We start from the raw sequence: 20197 nt of genomic DNA on the forward strand, positions 1-20197 counted from the left end.
TCCACAAGGCATTAGGTGTAAGGCATCTGTATTAGGTAGTTCAGTATGTTTTAGTGCATATCAACCCACAGCATCAAAGGCATCCTATTCCAAAGACATGATGCAATTTTTAAAAAGGCAGTCATGTGAAAAGTGCTTCATTTTTTTAAAGATATCATTTCCTTAAAGAATGCAATATGAAAAACAAGGAAGTGATAGTTCACAATGCATTTTGAACGATTCACACACACAGAGAGAGAGAGACAGAGACAGAGAGACAGAGACAGAGTGAGAGTGAAAATGAGAGAGAGAGAGAGAGAGAGAGAGAGAGAGAGAGAGAGAGAGAGAGAGAGAGAGAGAGAGAGAGAGATGCAGTTGCTGCTTTGACTAAAACATACCCACCCTGCTCCCCATTGAATGGAAAAATGATCCAAGGCAACATGCTTCAAGCTTTGCAAAATGAATACAACACGAATACAACATGTACAGCAATGGAAAACAAATCTTGCTTAATAAACTATTTAACATGAATTCACAAGTTGCTTTCTGTAGAACAATACAGGGAAAGGTAATCAAGGCTTAATTTAGCCAGGGCTTGTTTCTTCCCTTTGATTTTGCAAATGGATGCCCTCCCATCTTCTGAAAGTATTAATGAAGTTGTAATTTAAGAAAGCCTGGATTAAAAAAAAACCCTGCAATGATATATAGGAAGTTAGTAACAAACGCCTTTGATTTAAAGAAAAAAAAGAATGTGGCAGCAACAAGTAGATCTGATTTCAAGATCTCCAATCTTTGTTTGATCTAAACTTCAGCATAAGCACTACACTGTATTTTAACAAAACATATAAAACCATAGAGAAAGGAACCATTGTGTGCATCGTGAAAAACTGGACGAGGAGCAAAATGATGCGGTTGCCTTTTATGAGATGGGCAGAATAATGCTATGCGTGCTTAATCAAATCCTATTTTATTCCATGGGCTTCACTCTTTAGGGAGTATATTTAGAATGGCAACCTAAAGCTACCGTGTAAGCTTGCACGCTTTGAAATAAATAATGCCAGTGCAATCTGTTTAGAAGTATACAGACCTAGGAGTGTAAGTTTCTATTTCCTAATTTTTCCAGGCCATCATTCTGGATACCATTATTACCTCCAAAAAGTGCAATTGCAGTGCCTGGAGGGTACAACATTCCCAAACTAGATAGACAGATGACAGAGGGAAGGAGGTAGAGAATTTCCAGAGTTCTTCATGCGGAGTTCTAGAAAACTCATGTGAAATTTAGCTAGCTTGAACCAGAGAAGTAAAAACAGTCCCTGAATGCTTTCATCATCATGTACCACATTGCTGCTAGGTGCTCCTTTGGATCTACAACAACTGCTTTAAAGCTCTTTAAGAGCATCCTTGAGAGCAAAAGGGATTTTTACAATTTGAGGAGAAAATGGATACACATTTGGACGTCTATAACAGAGGAACATCCATTCTGATCCAGGAAGAGCTTAATACACACACTGTATCTGTAGCATATATGGATGTATATTTGGCTCATGGTTAGCTATGACCCGCTCCTTTTATTGGCTATCAGGGCTGGTTTAGACTTTTTCCATCACTCCCCGAGGCAAAGTCTGGGGAGAATGCAGCTCCACTGACTGCCTCCTGCGAACTTCCCGCTCCTCCCAGTCTTCTTCTGGCTCGTAGCCTTTGAAGATTGCTAGCCTCTCTGACAGAGTCTTCCTATGAGGGAAGAGAGCATAATTGTAGAGCAAGGAAGCCACCACTGCTCCAACCATGGGACCCAGCCAGAAGACCTGTGCATGGAAATGAGAACATAAGAGACTTAGAAGCTGGCAGACTCAACATTCCTCTTTGGTAACACACAGCCAAAAGACAATTGGTAGATTTAAGTTAAACATCACCATTTCGTCTACATTTTTTCCCTGTGGAGAGGAAGAATTTCATTAAAACAGAATTCAAATAATTTATTGGGGAAGGCAGGAGAGGAATTGCAGACTGCTTCCTTCCTCATCACGCCTCCCCATATGTTACGAGTTCTGGCCTCAAGAGTCAATTAATGAATTTGGTGATTCTTTTTCATCTACTACCCTTTTTTGCCTTCTCCTTTTGAAAGCCTCCTTCTTCCCTTCTACTTATTTCTATAAATCACTTGTCTTCCTAGGGTTCTCCAACATTCATAAAGCCATTTTGTAACGCTCCTGATAACTGTGATCCTTGCATCTGGAATTCCTTCTTCTTTGACTCCTAGATTCTTCTGCTTGTCCTTAGATTTGAGTAGGCCAATCAATAACAGCCAGAGATCCTTCTGCTCATAATTCAGCTGTTAGTGACAGTGTGGCAGCTAAACTAAAGATTACCAGTTAATCCTTAATATATGTTAATTCTGGAATCAGTATACAGTCCATCTCAATGGTTTTCGATCTGTTTTCAATCCAAGAAGCTTCGTACAATTATCAGAAAATTTCTCGTCAAAGAAATCAGTTATGAATATTTCTCTGCAAAGTCTACAGTGCCAAAATGCATCCAATATATTAGTGGAAAATCAAACAAGGTATTATTTCCTATTATTCAGATGTCAGTGCTGAGTTATTATATACCTCCCAAGCTAAGGCAACAGAACAAAGATGCTAACAGTATAGTTCCTCTGATGGGGAGTTAAAGAATTCATGGACAACTGCCAGAGGATTTTGCTTCCTTCATTCTTTCACTTCACTGAATATAAAGTCTCCAAAAACACAAAACAAGAAACCAAAGTCAGGTCCAGTAACAAATTGGCCTGAAACTGGTTGAAACAAGAGCCTGAAATGTTCATGTAGAGCTGGAATGAGGTTTTAATCCATTGCCATACCATTGAAACTTCCTCTCATTAAAAATGTTTGTGCCAATTGCAGCTGTTCTTAGAAGGGGAGGCTCTGCCCTCAATCATTCAGGTCTTAACCCCTTCCCACTTTGACTATTGCAATGTAATCTAAATGGGGCTGTCCTTGAAGAACATTTGGAAGTCGCAGTCGGTCTGCATGTAACAGTACTGCACCGTTTAGGGTGCACCTGGCATTCCCAGGTAGCATCTCTGCTTCATAAACAGCACTGATTTCCAATAGTTGTCTCTTTCTCATAAGGTGATGCTCCTAATTAATCACAGGAATACAGAGAGACACCTTGTGCTGCTAGAAGAAATGGACAGGGCCAGATGGCCAAAGGAGATGGTTTCATCTTGTTTTCGTGTACCTTGCTTTTTGCCTTGTGTATATGGCATCCATCCCTTTCTTTTCAATAATTCCTATGCACAGGCATGAACAAACCAGGACAAACTTCAACTCTAAGAGATCTTGGTAGCCTTCTGATATTGTGGTGTCCCTTCCTTATCTTCCTATCCTGCTCCTCACTTGTATTGACACATGGATGTGAGTCAGAGAAGAGGGAGACAATACTCTGAGGGATCACATCCACGTTGTGAAAAGAAGGGCAGAAAAGACTTTTATTTATTGAATTCTTGGTCACACTTGGGTAGTGCAAGGACATGGGTTGTGTGGAGTCTTCAGCTTTGGTCTCTAAGGCCTAGCTCTTCTTTCATAGTTTCTCTGAGACTCAGCCATCCTAGTAAGGATATTTTGGGACAGGAAATCTTTCTATCCCCTTTCATCGAACCAATTTTAGCAAAAAATGTCCCCCCCTGTCATGAATAGGAAGAGAGAAAATGCAGTTGCCCATTTAAAAAATACCGAGGGAGGTGAAGATACAAGCTTGTCTTCTTTCACAAGAAGTCAGAGAATATCTGTCTTGCTACATGTGAGAGGCAGAAAGGCGATATGCAAATATGTGATTCTGTCAATGATCAAGTTAATGAAGATGCTTGCTTATATGGATTATGGTATGTCCCCAATGGTTGAGACCCCTAAGATTCACAAATCCCCAAACATTGCTATCCCTTTTTAGTGGTCTGCTGCAACTGTAGATTATCTGGAGTAGCCTTTCTCAACCTTCTTACACTGGAGAAAACTTTGAAATAATGTTTGGAACTCTTGCATAAAAATCACAAAAAAATGTGATAGCTTCACAATGCATTCATTTCATTTCTAACATACGCCATCTATGTTTTCAAAGGTTACCATAACAAAATGGCAGACTAGCATCTGAGTTGCGGTGAGTAGACATTCCCTTCCTTGCAAGCGCTAGTGTGTAAAGTTTTTGTTGTTGTTTTGTTTTTTAAATTGGGATCTCCAGCGGAACCCCTTCCACAGAACCCAGTAGAGAAAGGTTGGCCAGGTATCTTACCCAGTGGTTGTCAAATTCACCAAGAATCACAGCAGGGGCAAAAGATCTAGCAGGATTCATGGAACAGCCGGTGTAGTAGATCTAGGTAGAAAAGTAGGGTGAAATTAACAATATATATGATGAAAGGTGGAGGCTGGATGAAGGCTATTACTGAAGGTTACAGAACATAATCTCATCTGCTGATCCGCTATAAGTTGATGTGTGTGTTTGTATGTGTGTGCGTGTGTGTGTGTGTGTGTGTGTGTTTTGTCTGACAAATCTAGGGCTGACAGAGTGATTGGTTCAATGACATCCAGCCAGCTTCCCTGCTTCAGAGTGGACTACAGTCTGAGATTTATTTATTTATTTTTCACATTTTTCTACTGCCCATCTCTCTCAGAGTTTTCATGCTTATACTCTGCACCTTAACTGCTATATCACACTGCCTGGTGTGTGTGTGTATGCGTGTACATGCACGTGTAGTTTGTAGGAGAAAGAGATTGGATTAGACAATCTTCAAGATACCTTTCAACATATACTTTGATTCTTTATGGGAAAATCCAGGTTCAAATCTCAATTCAACCTTGAAACTGATGGAAACATCTTGTTGGACTGCTGATTTATTGCACAGTTTTATATAACAGGATTTCTAATAAAAATGAGAGAGAAAATCCATGTATATCGCTCTAAAGCATTAGGTAAATTAATGTATGTGGCCAGATCTTTCGGCAGTTTTCTTTTCCCTTATTTGTTTTTCCTGAGAAGAAAATAGCAGTGATATATTCTGATTAAGCAAATAATTTGAAGACCTTAAATAACAGTTTAATACAGCATAATGGCTTTAATGAAAACTGGCTAAACGGTAAGAAACACCGTGTAAATATGTGTCCAAAGCATCACTGAGACTGGGCTATCAGCAGAAAATGAGGAAGAATGAAAATCAAGGTTGAGTAAAACTTTGGAGAGGATAAGAAAGTTTTAGATTTCAAGAAGAGCCAAAATAGTCAGGAAAAAAAGGTTGAATCAAAAGGAGGACAGGATTGAAATAAAAAAATAACATATACCTGAATAACTGGCCTAGCTATGAACCAGATGTTTTATGCCGGGTAATTATATGGATATCTCTGAATCTCAACATGGGGTCTTTTTTTTTTTTTAAAAAAAAGCTTGCATGCTTCTATTAAAACCAACATTTACTCTACTGTTTTTTAACAGAAAATCATATTCCATTAGACTTGTCATTCTTGCTATAAATAACAATAGCACTTAGACTTATATACCACTTCATAGTGCTTTATAGCAGTCTCTTAAGCTGTTTCCAGAGTCAGCATATTGCCCCCCAAAATCTGGCTCCTCATTTTACTGCCCCCAGAAGGATGAAAGGCTAAGAGTCAACGTTGAGCCAGTCCTGGCAGTGGGAATGCAAACCCAGCCTGCAATACTACATTCTAACCACTGCACCATGGCTCCCGCTAGCAATAAAGCCAGGGTAGCAATAGCCTCGCTATCCAATGGGACACTTTTTGGTAAAATAAGGAGAAGACAATATCCTTCCTTGCAGCCATTTCTATGTCTACAAAATCTGTTGCAGAGGACTGAAGTAATCTTCATGGGCATTATTTTGAAAGTACAGGTTATCCTTGACTTATCCATTCATATAGCGACTGTTCAGAGTTACAATGGCATTGAAAAAAAGTAACTTTATTCATTTTTCACATGACTATTGCAGCATCCCCGTGGGCATGTGATCAAAATTCAGATGTTTGGCAACTGGTTCCTATTTATGATGGTTGCAGTGTCCTGGGTTCATGTGATCGCCTTTTGCGATCTTTTTTTTTTAAAATTCCATTTATATCCCACCCTTCTCCGAAGACTCAGGGCGGCTTACAAGCTTAGCAGTAGCCTTCATTCTATGTATATGCCTGCTTATGAGGGCTTTCACACACACCCCAAGCGGCATTATTACAAAGTCAGCTTATTGCCCCCAACAATCTGGGTCCTCATTTTACCTACCTCGGAAGGATGGAAGGCTGAGTCAACCTTGAGCCTGGTGGGACTCGAACCTGCACTAATTGCAGGCAGCTGGTGTTACTTAAGGAGGCATCAGCCCACTGCTCCACCAAGGCTTTGACAAGCAAAGCCAGTGGAGAAGCCAGATTCATTGAACAACCATGTTACTAACAACTGAAGTGATTCATTTAACAACTGGGGCAAGAAAGGTTATGAAATGAGGCAAAACTCACTTAACAGCTCTCTTGCTGTGTTGCTTAGCATTAGACCTTTTGGGCTCAATTGTGGTCGTAAGTTGAGGACTGCCTGTAATTGAGCAGAATTGGGAAAGGAGGAAGGAAGCCCTTTCGTGCAAGCAAAAAGCCACATTTTATCACTGGGATTGGCTTATGACAATATATTAACAAGGGCAGCCATTATGAGTACCACTAAACAGATTGATACACTGAACTATTAAATGCAATCACTTGTAGATCTCAGCAAGTAGCTAAGGATGATTGAATCCCAATTGATGATAACATCCTCTTAATAATATGACCTCAGATTAGTTATATCTAGAAAAGGAGGGAGGCAGCTGCAACTATGTGCAGCCCAAACCCATTGAATCAGGATTCAATGAGTAGATATGTGCTGAATCCATAGAAAATTGCTCTGATTTTTAGCCACGAGAAACTTCACCTGAAAGGGCCATTCCTTCACCTCCAAAATTTGAGTTTCATTGTCAATATTACCTTCCATGCCCCCAAACTTTATTAAATTTCAATTTAACATCCTTGCTTAATTTTGCACAGCAAAATTAATTACGCACCCCAATGAGGTGACCCAGGATGACAGAGAAACCAATAGACAAAGCTGGGGATCCTAGGTTGTCGGTCCTATGATCATCAGTGGAGGCAAAAATGCACAGAACCAATTGAAAAGTGAGGAAAATCTCCATGGCGACAGCTTGTCCTGATGTTGAGTTATTTTGCACCTAGAAGAAAACAGAAGAAAATTAAAATTCCCTTTCTGAAATCAGTTGCTTTTATGACAGCTGAAAGACTTTTTAAACCCTCTTCAGAATTTAATATGTTAAACCCAGTACTGTGTTATTTAAAAACTGGATTTGTTTATTCATTTATATGACGTGTTTATTTCTTCAGCATATATATATAAAAGCCTATCTCACAACTGTGATTCTGGATGGCTTACAACATTTTTAAAAAACAGAAGAGCTTAATACAAAACCTAAAAAAGCAGGTGAGGAACCAAGCCAATAATAATAATAATAATAATAATAATAATAATAATAATAATAATAATAATAATAATAACAACAACAACAACAACAACAACAACTTTATTGTCACTTTGAATGTACACCAATCAGCATAAATCAAAATAAAATTTCATTGCATACAGCTTTCAAATGGTCACCACAAATAAAATCATAACCACATGATGAGCTCTCACTACCATTCTAACCCCCATGCCTAGGACCACCTCCAATCCTTTAGAGCAGGGGTGTCAAACTCAATTTCATTGAGGGCCGCATCAGCATTGCGGTTGCCCTCAGGGGGCCGGGTGGGTATGGCCTGGGTGGCCTACTGGATGGGCGTGGCTAAACTGTGTATGGCCTACTGGGTGGGCGTGGCCTACTGGGTGGGCGTGGCTAAAGTGTGTATGGCCTGCTGGGTGGGCGTGGCCAGCTCTACATTGTTTGCATCAAGGGTGCCTATGGGGGCCTGGGCAGGAGTGGAACAGATCTGAGGGTCTCTGGCAGAAGGAGGGTCTCTGGGCCAGGGCCAAGGCAGTGGGGGCCGTTCTCTCACTGTTTCCAGGATGGCTTCGCGGGCCACATGAAACCACTTCGCGGGCCGGATCTGGCCCCCGGGCCTTGTGTTTGACATGTCTGCTTTAGAGCCTTCTTAAAAACAGCAATTTAAGCATGGGGAGAATTGTGTTCCAAAAATCAGCCTCTGCAACAGAAAAGGCGTCCTTCGAAGGTCCCACAAGGTGACGTCCTTTGGCTGGCAGAATCCATAGCATGCTTTTCAGTTGCATCTCATTGTTAAATTTTTGCTGAAATGTTAAGACTTTAACAAACTACTGCTGGGGCCTTTGTTCACCAATAATCTGAGCGTTGTATTTATATATTGTAGAGGGGTAAAATGGAATACAAGAAGAGGGGAAAGGCATGCAGTTTCATTTTCTTTCAGCTCCTTAGCCTCATTAGAGATGTACAAATAACCTATACCTTTCATTGATGAGTCAGATATCCTAAGAAGGGTAAGTGACCAGCCTGAAATGAATGGAATTTGATGTACAACATATGTACTAAAAATGTATCCTTGAAGAACAGAAAATCTGCTCCCCTCCCTCATAAACAAACAAACTAAACAGATTGTTAGAATCACCATAACAATCTGAAAATTCAATCCAGTGTCATCTTTTTTTCTTGTCTGCTGTTGGGGTTGACATTTCCTGCCGACCAGCACTTTGGTGGCTGCGCATTTTCCATGCTCCTGGATGAGTCATATGGGTAATGTTTTCTTAGTAAAAATGGAGATGGCAGACTGTATATGGCCACTACCTTTGGGCTATGTATCCGTGTCAATAGATGTGGATCAGTGGTGGGATTCAAATATGTGAACAAGCAATTCTCTCTGTGGATGCTGCTTCTGGAAGTCACTTCTGGGCCTGCGCAACAAAAAATTAGCTACCAGTTCTGCCAAAGTGGTGTGAACCAGCTGAATCCCATCACTGATGTGGATATGTTAACATTGTCCTAATGACTTACTGAAATGATTGAGAGTAAATTTTTATTTTTTGGCCTCCTAAAATGTTAATAGGGAATTGATCCCCAAAGAGGATGACACACCCATCAGCAAAATGGGCTGCCATGTATTTACCAGGTTTTCTATTTCCATTACAATAGTACAGTATCTCACTGTCATTGATTCAATACCCAATGACTTTCCTGAGGAAAAATAATTGAATGAACTGAACAGATAAGATCGCTATTATTCGTTGTGGTGGTTTTGCCATTCCAACTGGATTTTGATCACCTTTGACTGGATCTATGCCATTGGGGAAGTAGCGTTCCAGTAATGGCAGAGATTTTTATCTTTGACATATCTAAACAACTGAATATATCCATTGGAATCCTGGAACAATCTGATGTTTGACAGAATCACACTTGGCCTGCATGGAAATGGTGATGCCATAATGTCCCAAAGATGCTGTTCTCAAGGGAAAAAAACCTAAGGAAAATCCATTCACAGTTGTTGTTTTTTCAAGGAAAAAATGCAAGAAAGTCCAGTTGCCTTTTGAACAGCACCTTTGGGGCAAACATGACCTGGATGATTGACGTGGGTCCATAGACGTGGCTCCATAATGCAAGCCCATGATATCTATGATCTGTCAATCTGAATGCAGTTGATTAATCTACTCTGAGTGGTGGTTATATATACTTCAAGGTCTTGATTTTTAGTACCCTGCCTAGCACACAGCAAAGAGGCCAGTCTTAGTTTATATTTGGAGGTTCAGAGATTGTGTTTGATCATATTTGACTTGCTGAGTTGTGACCTGCATCTGGGCTTTGTTGTAACTCCCATCTGCTTGATCATTGAAGGAAGTAGCCTCACAGATGCATTGCAGTAAATGAATCTCCTTTATTAGGGAGTTTGTGGAAAAATTATCTCTATTTTTCTCAGGGGCTACATTCCTTTAAGATTATCTTAAAGGATAATCACAAAGAGGGAGCCAAGCTATTCTCCAAAGCACCGGAAGGCAGGACAAGAAGCAACGGATGGAAACTAACCAAGGAGAGAAGCAACCTAGAACTAAGGAGAAACTTCCTGACAGTTAGAACAATTAACCAGTGGAACAACCTGCCTCCAGAAGTGGTGAATGCTCCAACACTGGAAGTTTTGAAGAAGAGACTGGACAGCCATTTGCCTGAAATGGTATAGGGTTTCCTGCCTGAGCAGGGGGTTGGACTAGATGACCTCCAAAGGTCCCTTCCAACTTCTTCTTCTTCTTCTTCTTCTTCTTCTTCTTCTTCTTCTTCTTCTTCTTCTTCTTCTTCTTCTTCTTCTTCTTATTATTATTATTATTATTATTATTATTATTATTATTATTATTATTATTATTATTATCTTTTTGAGATCATGTGGTACATGGGCCAAAGTTATCAGTAAGTTTGTCAAGAGCTAAACATGGGTGGGATACCAATTCCCTCTTGGATGTCACAATTTCCCTCTTTTTAACACCCTTTTCTCCGTGGAGCAAAGCAGCTTTCTCGCCAGAAGTTCAGGCTATGAGGGAGAGACAAATAATTCTAACTTGAAAGCTCAACTGGTCTCTTGCATTCAGAGTTAGGCTGTGGGCCATGAAAAAAAATTGTGCATGCTCCAATTTTGCCTTTCCAAATGGCTTGTGACTTTCTATTAAGAGTTATCTATAGGCCGAAACTTTGTTATCTACAGAAAACATTACTGAAGAGTTTTTAAAATGCAGGGTCTGTTGCAGAGGTATCCGCAGGACGGTAAAAAGCTAAGATGGTGAGTGTGACTGCAATTAAAACCCTACCTTTGCATGCACATTAAAAGAGGTTGGCCTTTGATTGCCTAGTCATGCCTATCATCTTAACTTTTTAAATCCTCCCTGTGGTTGCCCTGATCCAGGAATGCATAACAAAAACCAGTTGGTCAGATACAGTTTTCTTGCCTAAGAGATGTATGCATAATTCATGCTTTCAAGGAACATTTCTCTCCCTCCTTCAGGTGCAGTTCCTGTGGTTGAGTCAGAATCTCATTGGGCACGTAAACAAAGCCCATGGGGAAGAAAAGGCAACCCAGGACATCACATCAGCATCTTTTTTTCTCAACACGGTGATCTAGCTTGATAGGCATTTCCCGTTGGTAGGCTTTTCAAAGCTGCATGCTTCTTTTTTTTTTTTTTTAAAAAAAACTTGTTTGACTGAGGAGCACATGAATGTTGAAATGGTGCTATGACAGCTTTCATCGAAAAGCTGACATGGTGGGTGTGATTAATTTCAGTGTAGTATATTTACTTATGAAGAGGCAAATGGAGGAGGGCATCCCACATATCTCCGTATCAGGTCTATTTATAATATCTTTTGCCTTTTGCATATAACTCCCTACCAGTTATATCAGAGGTCTTCAAACTTGGCCCTTTTATGACTTGTGGACTTCAACTCCCAGAATTCCTTAGCCAGGCATGCTGGCTGAGGAATTTTGGGAGTTGAAGTCCACAAGTCATGAAAGGGCCAGGTTTGAAGACCCCTGAGTTATATTCTCTACAAATATCTCCAAAGTTTATATAAGGAGCAGCACTATGAGGATTCTGGAAATAAAATTGATTATCATTTTGCACTATTCCATGCAATCCCCTCCCCCTTTTTTCAGGAAAAAACAACAACAACCAGGCACTAGGAAATGCTGGTGTCCATAGGCTCCAAGTTAAGGATCCCAGGGTAAAACAATTCCTTGAGAGTCTTAAGATGAAGATCTGGATTTTGTGTTGTATTGACACAACAGAGGGAATGAACCAAATATAACAGTTAAATGCATTTATTTTCATAGTTACTCACCACAGTAGTATCATGATCTTTTCCTTTTGTTAATGCCAGTAAGTTAAAATACATTTCCAAAGAGTCAACAAAAAGTCACAACAGAATCAACTAACTTTACCTAGTCACCAAAGAGGCACTCAAGTAGTTATATATTTTTGTTGCTTGATTGAGACTATACCAAATGAAGAATATTCTCAAAACTCAGGTCAAATAACCTAGTTGTTTAGCTGCAATATTAAGGGATCCTGAGAGCTAAGTTTGAATTATTCCCATATCACTTTGCCAATCAGGTCTAGGTCTAGTGTACATTTGACCAGCCAGATTTTAAAAAAGGGTCAGTATCCAAATAGGTCTTTTTATTGTGTTCAGTCATTTAAGTGCATTTATTTGCATTTAAGTGCAGATCAAAATCTGATTATTGTTACATTATTGCTACTGGCATTACCAATCAGTCTCTTGCCCTGTGGCAGAGATCTATTCTGCTATATCTTACATAATATTTTGGCAAATAAAAGTTCAGCTGATAAAGTAAAAAATGGCAGAGGGGACTATCTCAACTCTGAAGAATGGCCATCAGGTTACCTAACTGAATGTGCATGTAGATTACACTTGTAAAACCTAATTGTATACAATTAGAAATATGCAAGCATTCCTGTTCTTCTCCAGCTTGCCTCTTGTAAAATCACCAACAATTATAGATTAAGTTAATTCCCAATAGGCAACTACTTTAATGGTTCTTGGAGGATGCCTTAATAGTCAACACATGTCTCCAGAGGCTTGTAAATTATTCCTGAGCTATATGTCCTATGGAGTCTTCTTGCAGACAGCTCCAATAAATTATCTTAGTAATTGTATTAGAGTAAACTGCCTTATTGGCCTTTCCCAAACCGGTATACATAAATTGGAATGTTCCCAGAATTCCAAGTCAACAAAGTTAAAAAGTCAAGCTAGCAGTACAAATGATTTTCATGTTGATTAATACAACCTTTTTCAACCTCTTCCTCAAACACTAGTAATACATTAGATATCGTTGGATATCTTCACTTCTTAACAACACAAGGAATTTTAATTAACTAGATTAGTTTATAAACAAAAACATCTATAATAGTTTATAAACAAAAACATCCATAATACAATATTATGATAATAAATAGAACCATTAAAATATTTTCAATTACCTTCAAGGCAGTGGTGGGATTCAGCTGGTTCACACCACTTCAGCAAAAACAGTAGCTAATTTTTTGTTGTCCAGGTCCAGAATGGACTTCTGGAAGCGGCATCCACACACAGAATTGGTTGTTCACATATTTGAATCCCACCGTTGCTTCAAGGTGGATCACATAATTATTTAAAATTATCTTTAAAGTGGAACTGATTTAACTAACTAAAAAGGGTCTCCAGAATAATGGCAGCTTAACCTGCTTCTAACCAACAGGATCAGGGCAAACCTGGTTCCTTGCAGTTAGTTACTATACAATATGGAGACACTTACAGAAAAGCTCCCAGCTTCATCAATCCTGATCTCCTTGTAGGAGGGAACTACTGTACCAGCATTTTCCCCAAGTTGCTTATATTGGATGGGACAAATCTGGTTGATGGAGGTGGTCTTCAGCAACAAGCCATATAGGGCTTCCTAAATAATCCCTTTAAATTGCACCCAGGGAAGTACCTGTAACCAGTGCAGGTATTTTATGTTATCCTGTACCAGTTAGCACAAGGGATACTGCAATTACAGTTTCTCAATGGTCTCCACAGAGTGCATTGCAATGCATCAGCCAGGTAGTGATGACAGCATGAATTGCAGATGCTAGCTCCTCCTGCTCCAGACTGTAACTCAGGGGTTTTCAGACTTGGCCCTTTAAGGACTTGTTGACTTCAGCTTTCAGAATTCCTCAGCCAGTGTGCCTGGCTGAGAAATTCTTGGAGTTAGTCCACAAGTCCTAAAAGGGCCAAGTTTGAAGACCCCTGCTGTAACTGGTACACTAGCTAGAGTTGGGAAAACAGCCTCTTGTTCACAATATGTATCTGCCCACTCAGCGGTAGCCATGAATTCAGGAGGAACCCCCCAAATCACAGACTTCAGAGGCAATGCCATTCCTTCAAGATATATCTCTGGAGTCCACAAAGACCTTCAATGCATAACCAGCAATTCTGCCTTGCATGGATTTAACTCCATCAGCTTCTTCCTATCCAGGTCCTAACAACCTCTAAACACTTGAACAAAACCTTCATTATCCGTTATGAATGTGGGCCAGAGTAGCAATGTATAATTGGGTGTCATGAACATATTATTGATACCAATCCAAAGTGACAGATGACCTCTCCCATTAGCTTTATGCAGCTACTGAAAAGTTAACAGAAGAGGGTCAGAGTCTGTTGCATGCCACACATCAAAGGCCACTGAAGTGAATTTTCTTGCCCTAAAGCACAATGTCCCAGGCCCCAACCCTTGCAAGTAGTCAAAAAATATTCCATGTTTGATGGTATTGAGAGCCAAGAGAAGATCTAAAAGAAGCAGAACACACACACACACACAAACACACACACACACACACCTGCTAAGTCCTAACAAAGTAATCCACTAACACAGGGGTCTTCAAAACTCGGCCCTTTTATGACTCATGGACTTCAACTCCCAGAATTCCTCAGCCAGGCACAATAAGAGATCAGAGGCAATAGTCTTATAATATTTCCATTATAATTACATTATCTATTATATTATGATCCTAGTTTTCTATTAATGATCAGCAATTTCAGAAATAGGTAAACATGACACCCTTCGGCACTAGGGTGCCCCACCCATCACGCTCTTGACCTTCCGGTTTAATGTTTAAAACTATTTCAATTTGTAAAAATATATAAAGGAAAAGTCAGCACATTGCAAAGTGCCCTTATTTCCAAGAAATATCCTGGCTCTCTGGAGGCATTAGAAGAAAATAAAAAAGATATGACTGCAACTCTTTTTTTTTCTCCTCATCCAGCGTATGCAAAGACCTTTCAGTGTTGGTAAATTGGGAGAGCACATCCAAGTGGGGAGGAGATAGGGGATTATGGGCTCACAGGGAATGTCTTTAAATAATGACTATATCGACCACGTAGATCTTCTACTATTTGCCACACCATGTCAAAGGATACCAGGCCTTGGAGCTTATGAAATGGGCAAATGGGTATTTACAATGAGAAGGGAGGAACTGCAATCTTTAAGCTGGTCAGGTGCCATTCTTTGCAATAATACGTGGCATCAGGAAGGACTTGCTTTTTCTGGAGAAACACATAAATAAATAAATTGGCAATCGGGTAGCAACTTGTCATGCCAGCATCAAGGCATAGCAACCTGGGCTTAGCACTGCTTTCACAGAGGAACCGGAATATGACAGGGAAACAAACTGCTAATCCCTTAAATAGGATATGGCCCTTGTGGGAGAAGTAGAAACCAGAAAGGTTAAGCAAGGATTAAGCTTCCAATGCTAGAAACACGCAAAGACCATTGCTAGATTTGGAATCTATATTGGTAAATATATAGGACTTGCCCTTATTTATTCATTTAGAAAATTTATATTGCCCCCTACTTGCACACGGTGACTCAAGGGTGGCTTACAGGACGTAAAAACACAATATAAAAGAAATAAAAATAATAAAATAATAACCTCCCACCCACCCATACCCACCCCGGTGACAACAAACATTCATTTCCAGTGGGCTCCATCCCACACTGGGTTCTCCAGGCCCACTGGCAGAACCACATCTTCAGGGCCTTCCAAAATAGTGTTAGATTGGAGACCAGTCTAATTTCTGGAGGGATGATGTTTCAGAGTGAGGGAGCCACCACAGAGAAGGCCCTTCTTCTGGGTCCCGCCAGATATAGTTAAAATAACTACCTTGCTCTAAAATGGGTTGAAAAGACCTGTAGTAAAAGCTTACATCTTTTTGTTGTGATGGAATCCATATATATCTTTAACATCTAGATACTGATCGAGAAGATCTATTGGTGGATTTCTGGATGATTAACAATAAATCAGCAAGGATGCCGAACTCAGGGTGACTTAGCAATTAGAAAAAGGAAAGACGTCTTTCCTCTCCTAATTTAGGCTGCTAAAAGTCTGATTGATTATGTGCCATCAAGTCAGGTGTTGACTCTTAGCAATCACATAGATTTTCTCTGTGATGATATGATCCTAGCATCATATTTCAGATCTTCCAGTGGTGCGCTCATATTCTGCATCAGGTTCCAGAGAATGGAAAGTAGAGTTCTCATGAAAAAATAAAGTCTTACAAGCCTGAAATCTCCACCACTAGTTTAATGGAATTCCACGTAACAGGAAAGCTCATGTTTCATTACTAATATGTTTAGTTAAAACTGTGTCAGTTAGCTGAGCTCAGTACGGGGAGATCCAGCAGGCTAGGGGGAAGGGTGGGCTGGTCCAATAGCTGATTATTCATATCCTATTAGATCAAAAATTACTCTTTACCAACCACCTTGGTTTGGGATTACATACTGTGGTAAACCATAAGCAAACTGCCTGATGGTGCTACATAACATTAGACTTGGATCAATCAAGTTAAAATCCAAATCCCATCCACTTCTTCTTTGGGCCAATCATTGTGCTTCAGTTTTGCATGCATAGAGTACAAAGAATAGTAACTGACTTCATAGTCTTGTTCTTGATTAACAATAATTGCAAGAATACAGAGCCACAAAGCTAAGAATCCTTGAAATTATATTTCTTGGAAAGCAGACCATTCCATGTCTAAATCTTTGATCCTACATGGATGCCCTTTATTAGCTGTTCTTTCCAGTCTCAAATTGTTGTACAGTTGAATGCAATGCAAAATTGTTGCTGATACAATTAATTTCTAACACGTCCTAAACATTAGGTTCTTAGTCCATTCCTCTGCTGTAAGGCATGACCCCCCCCCCCGCAAACCAGATAATAATTCTTGTATGAACATGTGGCCCAAGAGTCTGCTCACGCACAGATTCTAAATTTATGGACTGAGATTCTTGTATTTTAATTCAGAGCCTCAAACTGACATTGTACTCTCAGGTTAGAAGATTTTAATAATAGGAAACCGATGTGCAAAGCAGTTAGAGCAGGGGAAGGACACCTGGTGTCTTCTGGAGATATAGGATTATAATGTATATAGGTCCTAGCCTGCACTGTCACTTGGAGTGATCATAGGAGCTGTAGTCCATAACATAATAGAGGGGATCATTGGCTTGCCCCAAGTTAGTTTCAATTTTTAATGGGAAGACCCACACTCTCACCCACATCCAGTTATGAAGATCATGAGTAGCCAGTGAAACTACTTCTAATATATGAAGATAAAGTAGATAGGGAGCTGTAAAAATCTGGGTGATCCCAAAAGCTCCAACACTTTCCAACCATTTAGGGATCGCCCAAATTTTTGCAGTCCTAGTAGAACTGTGGCTAAAGTTTGGAAGAAAGGCAAAATAAAAATCAGCAGTAAGAGAAAGGAAGATTCCCATGCTCTTTTGAAATAGCATTGCTTTCCTTTATCTAGGCTTCTTAAAGGGAGGACTGTAATTCAGTAGAAGCGTATCTGCTTTGCATGTGGAAACTGTTAAGTTGGGGAAAATTCAAGAAACCCATCATCATTCAACATAAAACATTACTGAGTTAGCATGGCAAGTATCAAAACACTCCCTATGGTGCGTTGTGATGACCCCGAAAGCTGCAATCCTTCAGCCTTTCCACTCTTAAAGACAGTAAAATCCTTACCCTGTTGATGGCCAAACTGCCACGGATATGAGGTGGAGTGATCTGATGCAGGAGGGCAGCCCCCGTCACAGCTCCTAGGATCTGTGCTGCCATGTAGAAGATGGCCCTGAGGAAGGAGACTTGGGAACCTACCAGGCAGGCCATTGTCACTGCGGGGTTAATATGAGCTCCACTCACATGACCCACTGCTTGAACCAAGGTACCAATGGCCAAGCCAAATGCAAAGGAAACCTGGAGGACATTTGGCGGGGAAGCAGGCCAGTTCAGAGCTGAGCCCAGTCCGAAGAAGATGAAGAGGAGAGTGGCTAGGAACTCAGCAAGGATAGCTCGAGTGAAGGCCACAGAGCGGAGTTCCCACATCATGGATGGCAATTGTACAGATCAGACTGGGTTGAAACCTGTAGTTACACTTTTCCTTTTCAGTGATGATGTTGCGTCCTGGAAGGATGGTGGGATAAAATCCGTATGTATGTGTCAACATAGGCATAGAGAAAGAGAGAGGGGTATATATACGTATGTGTGTCTCTCTCTGTGTGTACCTTTACCTGCAGAGCAGGTAAAAGTTATTTAAATGGAGGTGGAGTCTGGAAATCTAATGTTTTTTCATTCCTGTTCCAGTTGAGGAGGTTTTAGACTCTGCCTTCTCCAATAAACTGAAAAATTAGCATTTGCTAGTCTTTCCTTACCTACTTGACCATAACCTTTATATTTCATACTTTCAAACATATTTGGCAGGGTTCCCCCCCTTTATCATTGTCTTTTTGACCTCTGCATTCCTTTTTTTAAGCTCATAATTTTTATGTGAATTTATTTCAAGTAATCTATTGGAGTATTTTGTTTGTTTTTTGGCTTGGCTCTGAAATTTCTAAACAATGTCCAAAAGTTGTTCTCTTGCATCCTGTACTTTCAGCTATTTAGACCTCCCAGTATCCCTCATCACTGGCCATGCTGGAGGCAGTGGTGAAATCTGGGGATCAATAATCTCTCTCCAGTCTGATGTAGCTGGAAGTCCAGGTACTTGACTTACAACAGTGCTTGACTTACAACAGCTCATTTAATGACCATTTTACATTAACTACGGCACTGAAAAAAAATGACTGAGGGCCATTTTTTATGACAGTTGCAGCATCTCCCTGGTCACATGACTTACAGACAGATGCTTGGCAACGGGTTCTTATTTATGATGGTTGCAGTGTTCCAGGGTCAGGTGACCAGCTTTTGCGATGTTCTGACAAGCAAGGTCAACGGGGGCAAGCCAGATTCACTTAACAACCGGGTTACTAATTTAACAACTGCAGTGATTCACTTAACAAATGTGGCAAGAAAAGTCGTAAAATGGGGCAGAACTCACTTAACAAATTTCTCACTTAGCAACCTAAATTCTGGGTTCAGTTTGGTCATAAATCAAGGACAACCTGCATTGCCCATATAGATGCAGGGAGAAGAAGGATTAGGATGTCTCCTTCAAGGTCAGTGTCCATTTTTGGAATTTTGTAATAAAACCTCTTCTTTCTGGAGCCCATCACAAACAGCGCATGATAAGCTTCTGTATCTGAATATTCTTCGAATGGGAGAAATGTGATTGCTTGGAGCCTATGGCCTAGGGCAGGGGTCTGCATGCAGCCTTGACAACTTTAAGACTTGTGGACTTCAGCTCCCAGAATTCCTGAGCCAGCATGGCTCAACATGGAAACCTCTCCCTTTTCCCTCAGCATGGCTGGCTCAGGAATTCTGGGAGTTGAAGTTCACAAGTCATAAAAGAGCCAAGGTTGCCTACCCGTGGCCTAGGGCATCAAGCAACTACTATTGTATTTCAAATTTCCTACAGGGCAATGCTCCACACTGGCAATAGGAAGCCCCCTTATATCTGACAGCAGTTCAGTCCTATTCTTAGCAGTTTGGCATCCTTGATTGATTTTGTGATCCTACCACATTGGTTCCTGCACCTTCATCTGCTCTGAATCTACCTTAGATATGAACAAATTTTCTTCTGCCAGTAGTTGAATTGCCACAAGAATACTCCCACGTGGATTGTATTTCATGCCAATAGTGGATAAGCCTGTAGGAAGATTTTAAAAGAGAATTAAAAGTGTATGAAGTTATATTGAGGGTCTATTCCGTGAACAGGCATGACTTTCAGGATAACTATAGATTAGAACAATGTCCCAGGGAATATTTGCTGGCTCTTTCACTTCCATCTTTTTAAATACCATCTGATTATCCTTGCTGGATCATAATCTGCTCTTACAATTGTTAACCATGGTTAGAAGGTTAGTATTTGTAGCTTTAAGCAATGCACTTTTCATGCTGTCTTCAAATTTGAAAATTTTCTAGCGAAGTTGTAAATCCTTGATCTCTAGAGTAACTTCCTGGCATTGCTATTTAAGGTCTAAGAATGTCATCCTTGTTTCTTATATTTTTAACTATTCCCCCACTCACCTTAAATGTAACCTTTTGCTGGTAATATTTATCTGCCCACCTGAGATCAGGGCGATCTTTCTCCTTAATTCTTTGATTATAGATGGTCATTTCAGGACATAGAGATGTCGGCTGACATTCAGACGTGCAGAGATGTGATTCTTAATATAAGAGCTTCCCAAGCATGCCTTATAAACATGCTTGC

At 40.2% G+C, this 20197-nt stretch overlaps 2 protein-coding genes across 2 annotated transcripts in view; one reads left to right on the forward strand and one right to left on the reverse strand.

Annotated features, from left to right (window-relative positions):
• Positions 1 to 1568: 1568 nt before the first annotated feature.
• Positions 1569 to 17937, reverse strand: AQP2 (aquaporin 2; the record flags this gene model as incomplete). The annotated part of the gene is made up of 4 exons (XM_083352477.1): positions 1569 to 1784; positions 4267 to 4347; positions 7064 to 7228; positions 17575 to 17937. 4 exons carry the CDS (start codon positions 17935 to 17937, stop codon positions 1569 to 1571), a joined length of 825 nt encoding a protein of 274 aa, XP_083208603.1.
• The window catches only part of FAIM2 (Fas apoptotic inhibitory molecule 2), a 97654-nt gene continuing 81585 nt past the window's right edge, over positions 4129 to 20197 (forward strand). Inside the window, exon 1 of the mRNA XM_083352475.1 lies at positions 4129 to 4134. The gene's annotated coding sequence lies outside the window, so the exon portion shown is untranslated. The remainder of the gene's footprint in view (positions 4135 to 20197) is intronic.

This window comes from Vipera ursinii, assembly GCF_947247035.1.
Source record: "Vipera ursinii genome assembly, chromosome: 2".
NCBI lineage: Eukaryota > Metazoa > Chordata > Lepidosauria > Squamata > Viperidae > Vipera > Vipera ursinii.